General features: G+C 43.8%; 1 protein-coding gene across 1 annotated transcript in view; it reads right to left on the bottom strand.

Moving 5' to 3' along the window:
* The window catches only part of LOC122174250 (uncharacterized), a 130431-nt gene that overhangs the window by 68983 nt on the left and 43907 nt on the right, over nt 1-17541 (bottom strand). The window contains exons 12-17 of the mRNA XM_065583568.1: nt 16861-16958; nt 15693-15828; nt 12019-12100; nt 11233-11303; nt 6305-6431; nt 287-369 (exon numbers count right to left, since the gene is read on the bottom strand). Of these exons, the coding sequence (XP_065439640.1) occupies nt 287-369; nt 6305-6431; nt 11233-11303; nt 12019-12100; nt 15693-15828; nt 16861-16958 (597 nt within the window). The remainder of the gene's footprint in view (nt 1-286; nt 370-6304; nt 6432-11232; nt 11304-12018; nt 12101-15692; nt 15829-16860; nt 16959-17541) is intronic.

The raw sequence follows: 17541 nt of genomic DNA, 5'->3' as shown, positions 1-17541 counted from the left end.
AAGCAAACCTTTAAGGAACACAGGGAGCTCCAATTCCATCACAGTCAGTGAGACGGAACAGAGAGGGAGTAGGAGCAGCCCTGTCCTTTATAACCTACAGCTGTGAGCACAAGGACACAGTGCACATGTACAACCCCAACGGTAATTATAGCAAAAATCTTCAACTCTTGTGCACTGGTCACATACACCTACAATAGAACTATATGTGTGCAATCACTTCAAGGAGAACCACTACTGCAATGTGCTTTGTTCCACTATAAGGGGATCAGGGCCCATAATTACTTGCCATTCTTGAGTTCCAACCTGAACTCCAAAACTAATCTGCAAAGCAATTGTTATCGGGTCAAATGTGGAATAAGGAGCCAAAAACTAGAGAGAAAAAACAAAGGAAAAATATCACATGTACAAGTCAGAAAACACTCCTGAATTTAATTGGTTTTTCAAAACCATGGTCTAATAGCCACGTCAAAAGGAAGGGTAGAGGAGTTAGTGACTGAACATGAGAACATTTTCAACTGTCATTCTGTGCCTCCTATATAATATGCAATGTAGATGAAGGACCATACTGTCTCATGTGCACCAGGACAACCAGCCCATTTTAAAAAAACAAACACCTATACTCCAAGATGATTATGATAGGGTGTATAGACCCCACTGATGAGGATGGTGTCAGAGAGGTGGTGGGGGAAGGGCTAGCCCCACCCCTTTGGTCTTGGTAAAGAGGAGGTCTTTTAAAGGGAGGAAACTGCAATCAGATGGAGAGGGAAGATTGCCCTAAGTAGGAGGTGGCTGGAGTGACTCCTGGAGCCACAGGGGAACTCCCATCCAGGAGACCTTCTCCCCGACACTGTGGGCAGTGCAGCAAACTTCCACAGTAAACTGGACAGAGTAAGCCTTACTCAGCAGCCCAGACAGAGAGGTTTCTCAAAACCCACTACACAGGCTGTGGACTTTCCTTCCCTCCATGAGGGATACTGGGAAGGGGAAACTCTCAAGTGCATTTGGGCACTTAACTTTCCTTTTGATTCTGCCATCTGGAGAGACAAAAGAAGCCCTGCAAAGGGCAGGGCCTCCTTGCAAAACCTAAGGAACTGGGGCATGTGTTGGATCCACCCAGTGTAAATAACGGGGTGCGGTCAGATTCTCCCACGATCTGAAAGAAAAACCTTAGGGGATTCCTTTACAATGACCTTATCAAAAGACATAATTGTTGTATTACAAACTTTAAAACCAAGCATTACTTACGGGGTATATGACCACATGATACAGTTTCCTCCTCCAGGGCATTTGCAAACACAGCCTCTAGCTGTATTTGTCTTATCATCATCATGAGGGAAACCAAGAGAATGTCCCATCTCATGTGAAACAAGGATTGCATCATAGAGCACTGATATATCTTTTGCCTGTATACAATTAAACAAAACACAAAGATAAGAAGGAGTTATAAATTACATATGAACATAAAAAGCTAAATTTTAAGAGCTGTGTGATAGCATGAACACACTGGATAATTCCATTTGACAACATAAATCTAGAACACTGCAGAACCCCAGAAGAGAACTTTCAGAGTGAAGGAATAATTTCTTCACACTGCCGTCTGAGATCCTTTTAAGAGGGGAGAAAATGAACCACCCACAAGTGATAAATAAAATAAAAAAAAATATGTCTAGCTCTGCCAAGGTCCCCAAGGCATAGAATGTTATTCAATAATTCCTACATCAAGTCCATAACTTCTGGTTGTGCTAAAGCATTTCTTTTATAAGGACATCAATTCCTGATTTAAAGACTCTATGTGATGAAGAATCCAACATAACATTTAACAAGCTGTACTAATGGTTAATTAATTTCACTGTGCCTTATTTCCCATCCAAATTCATCCAGACTCAGATTCCTCTCTTTCATAAGCTAAATAGACTGAACTTTTAAAATCTCTCCCCCTAAAGCAGTTTTTTTCAGACTGAATCATTCTTATACCTCATCGGAACCACTTTCAATTTTTCACCATCCATGTGAAGGTACAGAGTAGGTCATGAGGGATATGGAAAGTATAGACCCCTTGTTTGGAAGATTAGGAGGAAGAACTTAGTCATAATGGATCACTGATATCAACTACAGATAACAGTAGGTAAATAACTTTTATCTATTGTTTCCATAGCTTGGTTGCAGGAAGTCCACAATCATTTTTTACCACTTTTAAATAATTGCACAGAACACAGACCTATGGGATTCTTGACTTCATTCTGGTGAGAGTAAGGACTAAGACAGAAAATATGGTTTAATTTCTCCCCACTTTGGACAGTGCCTGAATATTTACTTGTAAAATTATCAAGTGGCACAGTGTTCCCTAGGAAGCTATTATGACAAAAACACTGAGCTCTGGGTGTATCAGCTGGGGAAATAGGTCTCTAGCTGAGTCACTTTCAGTTCAGGGTGCATCACAGTTCCAAAATTACTGACCCTCTTTGGGGTCTTCAATCTTCTTTCAGAGACTGGTTCAACTCCTTCTTGGGTAGTAGGCAACTCCGCATGTGGCTGGTGTGGGAACCCAGGCCCTCCCACTACTCTGGGTCCCAAGGCAGGGATCCTATAAATAGCAGCTGCCTGCTGTATCCCTGTACTAATTGCTGAATTTCACTGGGGCACTTCCCCAATGTCCCCCAATACCTTTCTTTCACCTTTAACTAGGGCTGAAGTCTTGCTTAAGTGCCAGCAGCCACCCAGGAGCTCCTTTTCCTCCCCCGGAACCTGCCAGTAACTGCTCTGTCCCTGGTACTGCAGTTTCTTGAGCCAGTCAGGAGCACCATCCTCGCTCCTCTGGCTCCAGACAGCAACTGACTCACTCTGTTACTTCAGCTCCTTTTATATTGGCCGGCTGGGCCAGGGTTGGCTGCTTCCCTGCAGCCGCTCTAGGCCACTTAAAGAACTCACCTTCCCTGCTCCTTTCTGGAATGGGGTGTGTGTGTTCTTTCTGTGTGCCATGCCAGCTCTGCTCAGAAAGCCGATACAGCAGTCCTCAATCAAACTGCCCAATAAGACCACAGACCCATTTCAGTAGTGAAGACGCCTGGTCAAGTTTATTGTCAATGAAGCACAGTATGTATGCCCATTACAATGAACACAACTCAGCGAATCGCTGGCCAAAGACTCTTCCTTTGAGGGTCCTTTTTATACCGTGATACAAACAAGTTATGTATTGCCCATCTGATGTGGTTAGTTACCACCCTTTACTTTGTACATGTTGGTTTGATCAAAACATCTCTTTTCATCATGCTGTCATCTGACCTTATTTTTAAGAGAGGTCATCATGTTCCTGTTATTTTTGGGGAGGGTGTGTTCTGGTACCACCCTTCTGGAATGTGCTTGCATGAGTATCCTTTATCTAGTACTTCTCAGGAGTGTGTGTGTTTTTGCAATATCAGCCCTGTTCTTGCCTCTGGTGTATGCCGATATAAGAGACTTAGGCAGCTCTGCACCGTCTCAGTTCCTTCTTGCTGGCGAACTCTTAACAACAAGCAGGAGGTGAATAACAACAAGAGGAATATCAAGCACAACTAGAAAAGTGATCTTGCTTCTGTACACAACATTGTTAAGACTACTACTAGAACAGTGTGGCCAGTTCTGGTTCCACACTTCAAGAAAGTTGTGGAAACACTAGAGACAGTTCAAATGACAGCCACAAAAATGAACCAGAGGCTGCAAAAAACCCCCCACAAAACGAGCTACAAACCTTTCTGTAACTGTTTTTCTTTGAGATGTGTTGCTCATATCCATTCTATGTTAGGTGTGCACATGGTGCGTGCACAGTTGCAGGACATTTTTCCCTCAGTGATATCCGTGGGGCCAGCGCTAGCACCCTCTGGTGTTGCGTACTCGTATGCCGATATAAGAGACTTAAGTGGCTCTGCACCGTCTCAGTTCCTTCTTGCTGGCGAACTCTTAACAACGGGCAGGAGGGTGGATCGTGGAATGAACATGAGCAATACATCTTGAAGAACAAATTATGGAAGGTTAGTAACCATTTTTGATTCTTCCAGTGCTTGATTATGTCCACTCCACGTTAGGTGACTCCCAAGCAGTACCTTTGGTGGGATCAGAGTTCATAGACATGCATATTGCAACACTGCTCTACCAAACCCAGCATCATCTCTAGCCTGCTGGGTGATGGCATAGTGGGATGAAAAAGTATGCACTGATGACCAAGTTGCTGCTCTACAAATATCCTGAATTAGGACTGGGCCAGAAATGCCACTGAGGAAACTTGAGCTCTCGTTAAGTGGGCAGGGAAGATGGCAAGAGTTGGGGCACCCACCTCCTCATAACACGAGTTAAAGCAGGACGTGATACAGGATGAAATTCTTTTGGCCAAAATTGGCAGGCCTTTCATCCTATCTGCTATTGCCACGAAGAGCTGCATGGACTTATGGAATGGTTTGGTCCTTTCTATATAAAAGGCCAGGGCCTGTCTAATGTCCAGCGTGTTGAGATGCTGCTCCTCCCTATTCCTGTGCTGTTTCAGGGAGAAGCCTGATTACTATGGAACTACAGAACCACCTTCAGGAGGAACACGGCTTAGGGGTGAAGTTGTGCCTTGTCCTTAAAGAACATCATATCTGGAGTTCTGATATTAGGGTCCTAGATCTTGGAGACCCTCCTAGATGAGGTAATCACTACCTGGAAGGTGACCTTCCAGGAGAGGTATGACAAGGGACATGATGCCAGTGACTCAAAGGGAGGGCCTGTGAGTCTTGACAGGACCACATTAGATCCCACAGTGGAACAGGTTCACGAATCTGCATGTGTAGTTTCTTTAAGGCCTTGAGGAAGTGAATGAACATTTCGTGAGGAAAAAACTGACCTACCATCCACTGGAGGATGGAAAGCAGAAATGGCTGGTAGGTGTACCTTAACTGATGAAATGATTAGGCCCTCCTGTTTCAGATGAAGCAGATATTCTAGCATGGAGTGAAGAGGTGACCTAGCAGGTGAGAGGCCTCGTTGGGATGACTACATGAAGAAATGCTTCCACTTGGTGAGGTAAATCGCTCTAGTAGATGGTTTTGTACTTCCTAGCAATACCTGGTGGATTTCCTTCAAATAGGCCAGCTCCACTGGGTTTAACCACAAAGCTTTGACGCAGTCAGTGGAGGGCCTTGAGATTCAGCTGGAGCAACTGGCCATGATCTTGCGAGATCCAGTCTGGGAGGGGAGGGAGCAACATCTGCATTGCTACTGAGAGGTCCAATAACATGCCAAACCAGAGCTGGTGTGGCCATTCTGGGGCTATAAGAACAGCTTTACTTTGAGTAAGACTTTCATGAGAGGAATGGGAGGAAATGCATAGAACAGGTGCTTTGCCCAAAGGAGCAGGGAGACATTTGTGAGCAAAACCAGGCTGCACCCACATAGAGAGCAAAACTGCTAACAATTCCTGTTTTGCTTGGTTGAGAACAGGCCTATGAGGGGAGTCCCCCACAGCTAGAAGATGGTCTTGGCTATATTGGGACAAAGGAACAACTCATGGTGAGAGGAGAAAAATCTGCAGAGGTGATCTGCCACATTGTTCCAGGCTCCCAAAAGGTGAGAAGCATCGAATTGGTTCGAGTGCTTCATGCAGAATTCCCACAAGTGAATGGCCTCTGACATGGTGGGAAGAGCGTGCCTCTCCCTGCCTGTTGATGTAAAACATGACTGCTGTGTTGTCCTTAAGGATTTGCACAACTTTGTCTGCAGGCGGACATTTCTGAGATATCTGACATTTATATGCAAGGAGAGCTCCTTCTGAAACCAAAGATCTTGAGTCCTGAGGTGCTCAAGGTGAGCCCCCACAACCCAGATCAGATGTATCCGAGATTAAGGATACTGAGGTTTGGGGGCTGACAAAGAGAATGGTCAATCCTACCATCTGGGGTACCTCCAACAATCTAGAGAGGTGAGAACCTGGACAGGAACTGTAAGTAACAAGTCCAAATGATGATGGTTTGGTGAGTACACTGAAGCCAGCCACACTTGAAGAGGTCCAAGGTGCAGTCTCGCATGCTGTACAACTTTATGTGCACACAGCCATATGACCCAACTATCTGAGGCAGAAATGGGCTGTCGTGAGGGGGCAGGCCTTGACCCACAATATTCGGGATGACATTGCCTGGAAGCGAGCTGCTGCAAAGAAGGCTTTGGTCTGGGAGGAATCGAGCACCGCACCTATAAACTCTATCCTCTGAATGGGGATGAGCACTGATTTTTGCTCATTTATCAACCGGCCCAGTGCTTGAAAGGTAGATTGGACCAGGTGGATGCTGGCTCTCACCAGGGCCTTGGACCAGCCGTTGATCAGCCAGTTGATGAGGCAAGGGTAGACTCGTACTCCTTGCCTTATGAGGAAGGCTGCCACTATTGCCATGCATTTTGTGAATACCTGAAGGACTGCCGACAGCCTGAAAGGGGAAGAGAGTGAACTGGTAGTGGTTTGGTTTACAATGCACCTGAGAAATCTTCTGTGGCCCCAAAATATGGAGATGTGAAAATAGGCATCTTTTGTTGAGAGTGGCCTACCAATCCCCTGGATCAAGGGAGGGAACAATGGAGGCCAGAGAGACCATACAGGAACTTCAGTTTCTTGACATAACTGCTGAGGAAACACAGGGGTTCAATGGGACTGAGACCCCTTTTGGCTTTTGGGATTAGAAAATAACGAGAGAAAAACCCTTTCCCTTCAAGCTCTGAGGTACCTCCTCCACAGCCCCTACCTGGAGGAGGGATTGCACCTCCTGAGATAAAAGCTGATCATGAGAAGGGTCCCTGAAGAAAGACGGGGAGGGGGATGGAGGGAGGGATGGAAATAAACTGGAAAGTGTAACCTTCCTCCACTATACTCAGTACCCAGTGGCCTGAGGTGATGAGTGACCAGGCCAGGCTGAAGCGGGAGAGATGGTTTGAAAACAAAAGGGGGGCAGGACCCAGGAGAGGATCTGGTATAACATCCTCAGGCGCCTCATCAAAAGTTCTGCTTGGGGCTTCCCGAGTATCTGTGAGGGCCCAGTAGCGAGGCTGAAGTGAGCGGGGGCAGATGTCTGTATTTATAACCCCTGTTTTGCTTCTTAAACAGGTCTGGGCATGGTGGCAGAGCTGAGAAGCGGACCGGTTGTTGAGGCCTGAAGTGTTTCCTCGAAGGCATATAGATCCAAGGACTTGAGGATGGCTCTAGAATCCATCAGGCCATGAAGCTTGACATCTGTTTGTTTGGAGAAGAGAAAAGTGCATTCAAATGGAAGGTCCTTATGGACTGTTGGACGTCCGTTGATAGACTCCAAGACTGGAGCCAAGAACATATGTGCATGACTACTGCAGAATACAGGGTTCTAGGTGCTGAAAATGCCGCATCCAGGGTGGCTTGTATGGAGGTCTAAGAACATAAGAATGGCCATAATGGGTCAGACCAAAGGTCCATCCAGCCCAGTATTCTGTCTACCAACAGTGGCCAATGCCACGTGTCCCAGAGGGAGTGAACCTTATAGGTAATGATCAAGTGATCTCTGTCCTGCCATCAATCTCCGCTCTCTGACAAACAGAGGCAAGGGACACCATTCCTTACCCATCCTGGCTAATAGCCATCAATGGACTTAACCTCCATGAATTTATCTAGTTCTCTTTTAAACCCTCTTATAGTCCTAACCTTCACAACCTCCTCAGGCAAGGAGTTCCACAGGTTGACTGTGCGCTGTGTGAAGAAGAACTTCCTTTTATTTGTTTTAAACGTGCTGCCCATTAATTTCATTTGATGGCCCCTAGTTCTTATATTATGGGAACAAGTAAATAACTTTTCCTTATTCACTTTCTCTACATCACTCATGATTTTATATATCGCTATCATATCCCCCCTTAGTCTCCACTTTTCCAAGATGTAAAGTCCTAGCCTCTTTCATTTCTCCTCATATGGGACCCATTCCAAACGCCTAATAATTTTAGTTGCCCTTCTCTAAACCTTTTCTAATGCCACTATATCTTTTTTTGAGATGAGGAGATCACATCTGTATGCAGTATTCAAGATGTGGCAATAAGATATTCTCCATCTTATTCTCTATCCCTTTTTTAATGATTCCTAACATACTGTTTGCTTTTTTTGATTGCCCCTGCACACTGCGTGGATGTCTTCAGAGAACTATCCACGATGACTCCAAGATTTCTTTCCTGATTAGTTGTAGCTAAATTAGCCCCCATCATATTGTGTGTATAGTTGGGGTTATTTTTTCCAATATACATTACTTTGCATTTATCAACATTTAATTTCATCTGCCATTTTATTGCCCAGTCGTCCAGTTTTGAAAGATCCCTTTGTAATTCTTCGCAGTCTGCTTTAGACTTAACTATCTTGAGTAATTTTGTATCATCTGCAAATTTTGCCACCTCACTGTTTACCCCTTTTTCCAGATCACTTATGAATATGTTGAATAGTACTTGTCCCAGTACAGATCCCTGGGGGACACTACTATTTACCTCTCTCCATTCAGAAACCTGGTCATTTAGTCCTACCAGTTGTTTCCTGTCTTATTGGAATTGGAAAAGGTACAGAAAAGGGCAACAAAATGATTAGGGGTATGGAACAGCTTCCATTGAGAAGAGATTAATAAGATTGGGACTTTTCGGCTTGGAAAAGAGACAACTAAGGGGGGATATGATAGAGGTCTATAAAAGCATGACTGGTGTGGAGAAAGTCAATAAGGAAGTGTTATTTACTTCTTCTCATAACACAAGAATTAGGGGTCATCAAATGAAATTAATAGGCAGCAGGTTTATAACAAATAAAAGAAAGTATTTCTTTACACAACACACAGTCAACCATTGGAAATCTTTGCCAGGGGATGTTGTGAAGACCAAGACTATAACAGGGCTTAAAAAGAATTTAGATGAATTTATGAAGGATAGCTCCATCAATTACTATTATCCAGGATGGGCAGGGATAGTGACCACAGCCTCTGTTTGCCAGATGCTGGGAATGGGCGACAGGGGACAGATCACTTGATGATTACCTGTTCTGTTCTTTCCCTCTGAAGCACCTGGCATTGGCCACCGTCAGAAGACAGGATACTGGTGTAGATGGATCTTTGATCTGACCCAGTATGGCCGTTCTTATGTACTTTGGTTTGAAGTCCTGACAGACCTGGCAGCAGTCCATGGCACGAGTCTCTCCCAGGCATGTCAGACAGCTGGAGTGTGGGTCACTCACAGGCATGGGCTTGCTGTAGGAGGCACAGGGTTTGTAACCCATGAACCAAAGCATGCTGCGTTACCGGGTTTGGACAAAACTCCGCTGGGAGGGCAAGAAGTGCCAACTAACTATATATAATTAATCTACAACAGTTCAAACTGAGAAAATAAAGAACTGGGATAGCAAGAACAGGGACAAGGACTAAACCAGTGAGTAAGAGTTTGCTGAAGTAAGCGGAGCTGTTCCAAGGACCATTACGGGCAGTAAGAAGGAACTCAGAAGGTGAAGAGCCGGCCGGGCCTCTTATATTGGTGAATGAGCACACAGCACCAGGTGCGCTAGAGCCGGTCTGATGGATACCACTGAGGGAAAAATCTCTGGTGACTGTGCAGATGGCATGCATACACCTAACCTGGAATGGATATGAGCAAGCACTCGAAGAAGAAGAAGTTTTATGACGTGAGGCTTAAGGAGCTCAACTTATTCTGCTTACTGACGAGACAGTTGAGAAGTGACTTGATTGCTGCATATAGTTTTTTAGAAACTGTGACACACTGTACCTTAAAATAGCACCCTGTAGCCCCCATATTCATCATTCTTATATGGTTGTGATATTTTATACAAAGCATGCCATGTAAGGTATAATATGAAAGGTCATGAGCTGCTGAAACCTGTTGTTCTGTCCAAATAGGTATATCATTAGTGTGTATAAAGTTATGAGATGTTGTTGTATGGTTGTCACTGAAATAGGCTGTAAATTTGCTAATGATATACAAAGGGCCCACGCCTAGGAGGGTGCTCCATGACCTTTAATCAGCAGAGGAGTTGTAATCAAGGAATTTTCAATTAAATGAGTTGCGCAAGTCCACACAATGGAGGCATACTTGATTACTGTGACTCAACAAAGCCCACCAGGCATGTGAACACTGTGACTCAGCAAAGCTCACTGGAACATGTCTGCTCAAATTTCTCCCAGGGACATGGATTGAGGGTATAAAATAAGGAACAGTTGCAGCATGTCTTGGCCTTTCTCCTCCCCCACCTACACTGGAAGCAACTAGCACGCTGAGAAGATGAAAATGTCAGTAGAGGAGGCTGGTCCAGGCGTCATGGGGAAGTCTGCATATTAAGGACTGTAACATCCAGTGGAGTGAGAAAATTGCTGATCTAAATACTGCCTAGTGTGATAAGGTCTATGATTTAGTTTTTGTTTTCCTTGGTAACTATCTCTGACCTTTTTATGCCTAACACTTATGATCACTTACAATCTATCTTTCTGTAGTCAATATTATTAGTTATATTTTAACTAAAACAGTGTATTTTGCTTGAAGTGCTTGGGAAACCTCAGCTCAGAAAAGCTGGTGAATGTTCTCTCCACGTTGCGGGAGGGGTAGACTGGGTAATAAACTTACACTGGTCAGACTTTTGACCAGGGCAGGACAATATAGCTCTTGGGTGCAAGGCTGGGGAGCTGGGGGGAATTCCCTGGAGCCTCTCTATTGTTAGTTCATGAGTGGCTGGGAGCAGCATTCATAAAACTCAGCTGGGTATGTCCCTGCCTTTGGATGTCTGTGTAAGTGTAGTATCTGCCAAAGGTTTGCAGCTTGTCACAGCACCACAGTGTGAGAGGAAGCCCAGGCTGGTGGGACAGAGGGCTCAGCAGTTCCCCAGTTCCAGGTTGCACCCTGGGAATCCTGTCACATACATGGACCAGATATCTGATAAAGGAGGACACGGTTCAGTCTTGCTGACAAAGTCATAACAAGATCCAATGGCTGGAAGGTGAAGTTAAACAAATTCAACCTTGAAATAAGATGCCATTTTCTAGCCTAAAGGGTAATTAAACATTGGAACAGCTTACCATCATTTGGAGTCTTTAAAATCACATTAGAGATCTTTCTAAAAGATATGCTTTAATCAAGATTCTGGGAGAGATTCTACAGCCCTTGTATGTGCATGGTTTCCTGCATGGTCATAGCGGTCCCTTCTGACTCTGAAATCTGTGAATCTATGAATCCCTTGTTCATTACCTCTCTTCATAAGCCATGGAGAGAACAAAAAGCTCCACATTGCCCTCAACATGCTCATAACACTTGCAGCTCTGCATTAGGACAAGGAATATTATCAAATTGAATGCTTCAGGGTTTCAGCTGGCTGTTTGCAGGAGTCAGGAAGGATTTCCTTCTGCCCCCAAAATGCAAAATTGACCAGATGTACTCTGGGTTTTTTCCCACCTTCCTCTGAAGCAGCAATGTGTATGTAATTACCCACAACTGGAGATGAGATACTGGATGGGTGGATCAGGACTTTGAGGAGTCCTCGTTCTTAGATGATTGGCTGGTATGCCTTGTTCATATGCTCAGAGTCCAACTGAGCACCAGATTTTAGGGAAGGAATTTTCCCCCAGATCTACTTGGCAGGGACTTTTGGGTTTTTTTCCTCCTTCTTCTTCAGCATGGGGCAGGGATTACATGCTGGGATCATCTAGGCATATCTCACCTTGTCAATTCCCTGCCATTGCAGGAGCCCTGGTGGTATTTTGGTGTATCCTGTTCTCTGCCCGTGGCTCACAACAGTTTAGTCATCCAAGGACTGAAAGGCTTTGGTCTGATTAAAGTGATTGGACTTTATCTAGGGATAACTGGGTGAAATTTAATGCCTTGTGATACAGGAAGGCAATCTAGACGATTTAATAGTTCTGGGCTTAAGTGCTATGAAACAATAAATTATTAGCATATTGTTACTGGAGAAAATATTTACATTAATTAAAATATCAGTTTTTGAAGTGTACATATTGTGGACTATATTTCACATACATTGACAACAGCTACTGATGGAGTTATAGTGCACAGAAGGTCTCCATATGAATATCCAACAGCCCCTCGATATCTTCCACCCCTATAATACAAAATAGAGTAAACGATACAAAATACTGAATTGATATTAAACTGTTCTCTATAGTTGTAAGTAAATTCAGTCTAAGTAAAAGAGTGATATATCAGATCTGTATATAGATTTATAAGAAAACAATTTCTTCTTGTAAATATATCTTCTCATTACATAAATGTCTACGAATCCAGAGTTACTAGCTAAAGTTTGTCCTATCAGAACCAATTGGAAATATCTTTGCTGAAGTGTCTTCTGCTGAGAGCAGTGACCGTATTAAAAGATAAATCACTTATGTGAGGACAAATGATGACCTAGATGACCTCCTGAGGTCACTTCCAACCCTGATCTTCTATCATTCAAATACACATGGAAGTTTTAAAATATCTATTTGTTTCCAGCTGCTGATTTCACTTTGTGACAGGATATCTGACGGGGGATTTAATTCTAGAAATTGCCTTCAAGTATTCTGGTACATACTCTTGAGATGATAGGGTGTTGGTGGGCTCTGAGTATGCTTACTATGTATGACTGCCTGCACTTTCAGGTTCCAATTTAGCACAGTACTTAAACCCATGTAAAATCCCAATGAGTTCAATGGGATTTAACCACATGCTTAAAGGTTAGGTATGGGCCTTGGAGAGCTAGCATGAAGGGGGTTCTGAAAGAGTATGTAAAAACTGAGGGACTAAATCCAAAGTTTGACCAGCTTAATTTGTTTCCTGTGTCTTCAAACATGGACTGCTAACTCCTGGATATTGATGCCCAAACCTCACTGTTAACAAACAGCACCTTGACCAGTCAGAAACATTAAAACTTTTAGTACCCTCTCCTAGTTCCTCATCCATGCTGCAGCTCCAATTCTAAATCTATAACTAGCAGCACTTGTAAAATTCCTTTCAGATGGCTGGTTATAGCTAGACAACAAAACTAACTAGAAAATTTAAAAAATAAGTAACCTCAATTTTCTGACCTGTAATTGGAAGTTCTTTAAGATGTGTGGTCTTTATCAGTATTTCACACACGGGATGTTGCATGCACACCCTGTTCCTGAGTCCGGAAATTCTAACAAGCAGTGTCTGCTGCTCATGTGCAGAACACCTCCTCGTGCTCCTGACCAAGGGCATAAGAAGCAGTGTGGGCTGATGCCTCTCCAGTTCCTCTTCTTACTGCAAACCCAACAGAATTCAAAGCAGAGGGTACGGAGGGCAGGAAGTGGAATACAGATAAGGACACACATCTCAAATAACCTCCAGTTACAGATGAGTAATCTCCATTTCTTCTTTGAGTGCTGCTCCCTACGTGTATTCCACGTGTGACAAGCAATGCTAATTGGAGTGCGATGAAGCCAGCAGCAAAGAAGCTTGCAGTCCTTCAGTTCGCACTGCCCCATCTGCAGCAGAGGCCTCACCCAGCACCTCGTATCTAGCAACCGTGTGGACAGAGCTCTAGGTGGCTGCCCTGTTTGGAACTTTGTTCAGGGATGCTGTAGAGGCAGCTTGTGCTCTTGTAGAGTGTGCCCTGACTCCATATTGACCAGGGCATGTCTGACATGGAGGGAAAGAATTATTTCCTCTTCAGCTGAAGCAAGGGGTTTCAGAAAAAAAAGGTAGGTAAAAGGATACTTTGGTTGATATGGAATTCAGAAATAACCTTAGGGAGGAAATTAGAATTGAGGAAATAGGATACCTTTTCTCTGTAAAACCCATATAAGGAAGGGTCTCCCAACTCACTTACTCTCCTGGCCGAAGTGATAACTAAAAATGCAACTTTTTTGGACAGATAGGACATGGAAGGCTTCGCCAAGGATTCAGATGGTGAGCTGATGAGGGTTCACAGGACGAGATTGAAGTGTGATTAAGGTGTAGATTTGACCACTGGAGGAAAGGTACTTGGGTGAGTGAAAACAGAATACCCATCTACTGGAGGAAGGAAGGCATTAATTGCTGTAAAATGGACCTGCAGTGAGTGAATGGAAGGGCCTAAGTTTTTCAGAGACCAGAGACAATCCAAAATCACCAGAATACCTGCAGTACCTGGAGAAGGATGATTATGCCACACCCAGGTAGAGAAATATCTCCATTTAGGTAGGTAGTAGGTCCTACTTGAATCTTTCCTACTTTGGGTATGGACAGCCTGAACAGGTGCAGAAGAGAAGCATTCCATTCCAATGCCCATTCGAACACCAGGCCGCAAGACGGAGTGAATCTGGATTAAGGTGTCTGATTCTATCCCCCTCCTGAGTTAGGAGATCTGGAAAGGGGTGGATCCTGATTGGGGGACAGGCTGATATTTTCAAGAGCATTAGGAATCAAAAGTGCCTAGGTCAACTGGGTGCTAGGAGAATGACTCTAGTCCTGTCATGATGGATCTTTCTCAGAACCTGTTTTATCAGGGGAATGGGAGGAAAGGCATATCTCAGATTGTTTCTCCATGACAACAGGAGAGCATTGCCCTGGGAGTCATGGCCCGTAGTACCTCTGGAGTAGAACAAGAAAGTATTCTGTTAGTTTGGGACACAAAGATATCAAATTGAGTTTTTCCTCACTAAGTGTATATTTCGCTCAGGGTAGAGTTGAACATTGTTGTTACAGTAATATTATAGTAATGTTATAGGTTATAATTTCATGTATGTAGTTATGAGGCTGAAAATGTGTCCTCATGGCTTAAAATTAGCCCTGGCAAAGACTATCCAAGAGCAGAGAGGCAGTTCACACCTCATCAGGACAGGTATGGGAAAACCCAGCCCAGCCTCACAGGAACAAAGTATGCTGGCTTAGACAGCAACAAAAGAATCTGTTGGACTATCAAGTGAGTCACACCCCTTCCATTGGCCAGTTTTGGACTGCGATGAAGTAATGCTCACCTGACTCTGAAGGGGGGGGGGAGTATAGCCAAGAGGGAAGAAAGAACATGATAAAAGGAGAGACGTTTGCCATGCGCTCTCTCTCTTTCTTCCACCTACATCTACAGACATCAATAAATAGATTGGGCTACATTGGGATTTGTTTTTAAGTGACTTTCCAGTGGTTCTCAACCTGCAGTCCGCGGGCCACTTGTGGCCAATTAGCACAGAGCTGCAGCTCATGTGACATCCTCAGGTCATACAGGTAGTATTGGATGCAGCCAACAATGGTAAATAGGTTGAGAACCACTAGCTGGTGGAGACCATAAAAGTGTTTATCTTAAACATCAGCCTTCCAGGACCTAAACCAAAAGGTTGTCTTCTCGCTACTGTATTGGTCGCCAGTGCTTTGGAGACAAAACGTAGGGGTCAAAAAGTATATCTGAGATGACAACTGCTGCCAGAAAACTTATGGAGCATGGATGTCATATATACAAGAAAGAGGAAGGAGAGAGAGGAAGTCCCTTTCAGGTGAAATTACTGAATCCTTTACCACAAAAGTAAATGGCTCTATTCACCTTGGGAAGTGTCAGATTTGAACACAGCATACACATTCTGAGCTTTCTTAAGATCCATTTAGGTTTATTATGGCATTTCCGTTTTCACTTTCACGTCTTCTAGAAAGTACAGTGGGACGCACATCTCCCTTCTCTGAAGTTCAAAGGAAATATATCTAGACATCTCTCCTTGTTTTCTTGCTTGGTCTTTGTCTCTGCAGAGGGTTCCAGATGTTTATGAACAATATTAAATTCTTTCCTTATCACCAGGGACATATCAGGAAGGAAGAGTCTTTCCTGAGTCTTTTCTTCATATTCCTCCAGTTCAGAGTTCATATCTATCCGGTACAAGACAGAAATTTAAGGGAAAAAGTCTGATTTACCATTATCTGGAGCAAAGCCCCAGCATTCAGAAGGGCGTTTTGTGGGCAGTTAGCTACAGTAGCCGAGGCAGGGTCTGAGGAACTAAACATCTATTGCTGGGTTGAGAGTGCTGAAACAGTCTAATGACAAGATATGTGATGGCTTCTAAAGCTTTACCTTTGTGATGGCTGCGTCACTGGATTAGGCCTCACCAGGACTGTTAGTGAAACCATGGATGCTGAAATGGAAAGTTCTTATGGGCTGCCCTGAGAAGTGCTACTGGAGAGAGAACCTTTGATCTTCTTTTACTGTTGTTCAGGAGGAGACAGATTATGACTCCCTTGCTGAAACCAGAGGTACCGTTGAACCACCAGCCCTGACATGGGCCCTTTGAGCTCTTCGTTGCTTCTGGAGTTAAGCACTGAAGGCACTTCTATACTCATCCTGCCTTTTAACAGGCTTGTCTCCAATTGCAGGCTACACAGTGGGCCTGTGATGACCTCTACTTATTGTATCAAGTACAAATATTTAACCAAATAATCCACAGTAAACTTGGCCTCCCATGTGTTTCTTTGAATACCTCTACCTGTTGTCTCCTCATATATTTAGATAGTCAGCTCTTTTGGGACAGGGATTGATTTTGTATTATATGTTACATGGGTGTCATGGTGGATAATCAGCTGACCATGAGCATCCAGTGCAATGTGGGACCAAAAGGGCTAACATGCTCCTTGCATCTATAAACAGGGGGACATTGAGTATAAGGAGAGAGGTTATATCAGCCCTGTATTTGATATTGGTGCAACTGCTAGTGGAATATTTTGTCCAGGTCTGGTGTCCACAATTCAAGAAGGTTGTTGAAAACTGAAGAGGATTCAGACAAGAACCATGAGAATAATTAAGGAATGGAAAAATGCTTTATTGAGATATATTCAAGGAGCGTAATCTGTCTTGGTTATCAAATAGAAGGTTAAGGGGTGACTTGATCAATGTCTGTACATACCTACATGAGCAACTGGAATCTGATAATAGAGGGCTCTTAAGAATAGCAGACAAAGCTATAACAAAATCCAATGGTTTGAAATTGAGGCTAGGCAAATGTAGACTAGAAAGAAGGCACATATTTTAACAGTGAGGGTAGTTAACCATTGGAACATTTTCCAAAGGTTGTGGTGGATTCTCCATCACTGGCAATTTTAAAATCAAGATTGGATTTTTTTTCCAAAAGATATGCGCTAGTTCAAACAGCAATTAATTCAGGAAAGTCCTATGACCTGTTTTATGCAGGTTAGACAAGACAATCATAACAATTACTTCTGGATTTATAATCTATGTATGTTTGCACAGTTCCTAGCATACTGGGGCCCTGGTTCCTGAATAGTGAATAAACCAGAGTTCTGTAGAGCTCAAGCCCGAGCAAATCTGCCCCAATAATCAATGAGAACATAAGAACATAAGAATGGACATACTGGGTCAGACCAAAGGTCCATCCAGCCCAGTATCCTGTCTACCGACAGTGGCCAATGCCACATGCCCCAGAGGGAGTGAACCTAACAGGTAATGATCAAGTGATCTCTCTCCTGCCATCCATTTCCACTCTCTGACAAACAGAGGCTAGGGACACCATTCCTTACCCATCCTGGCTAATAGCTATTAATGGACTTAACCTCCATGAATGTATCTAGTTC

The sequence above is a fragment of the Chrysemys picta genome, chromosome 1, assembly GCF_011386835.1.
Source record: "Chrysemys picta bellii isolate R12L10 chromosome 1, ASM1138683v2, whole genome shotgun sequence".
NCBI classification, from domain to species: domain Eukaryota; kingdom Metazoa; phylum Chordata; order Testudines; family Emydidae; genus Chrysemys; species Chrysemys picta.
The sequence above is the reverse complement of the archived record's forward strand: the minus strand, read 5'-3'. Positions and strand labels throughout refer to the sequence as shown.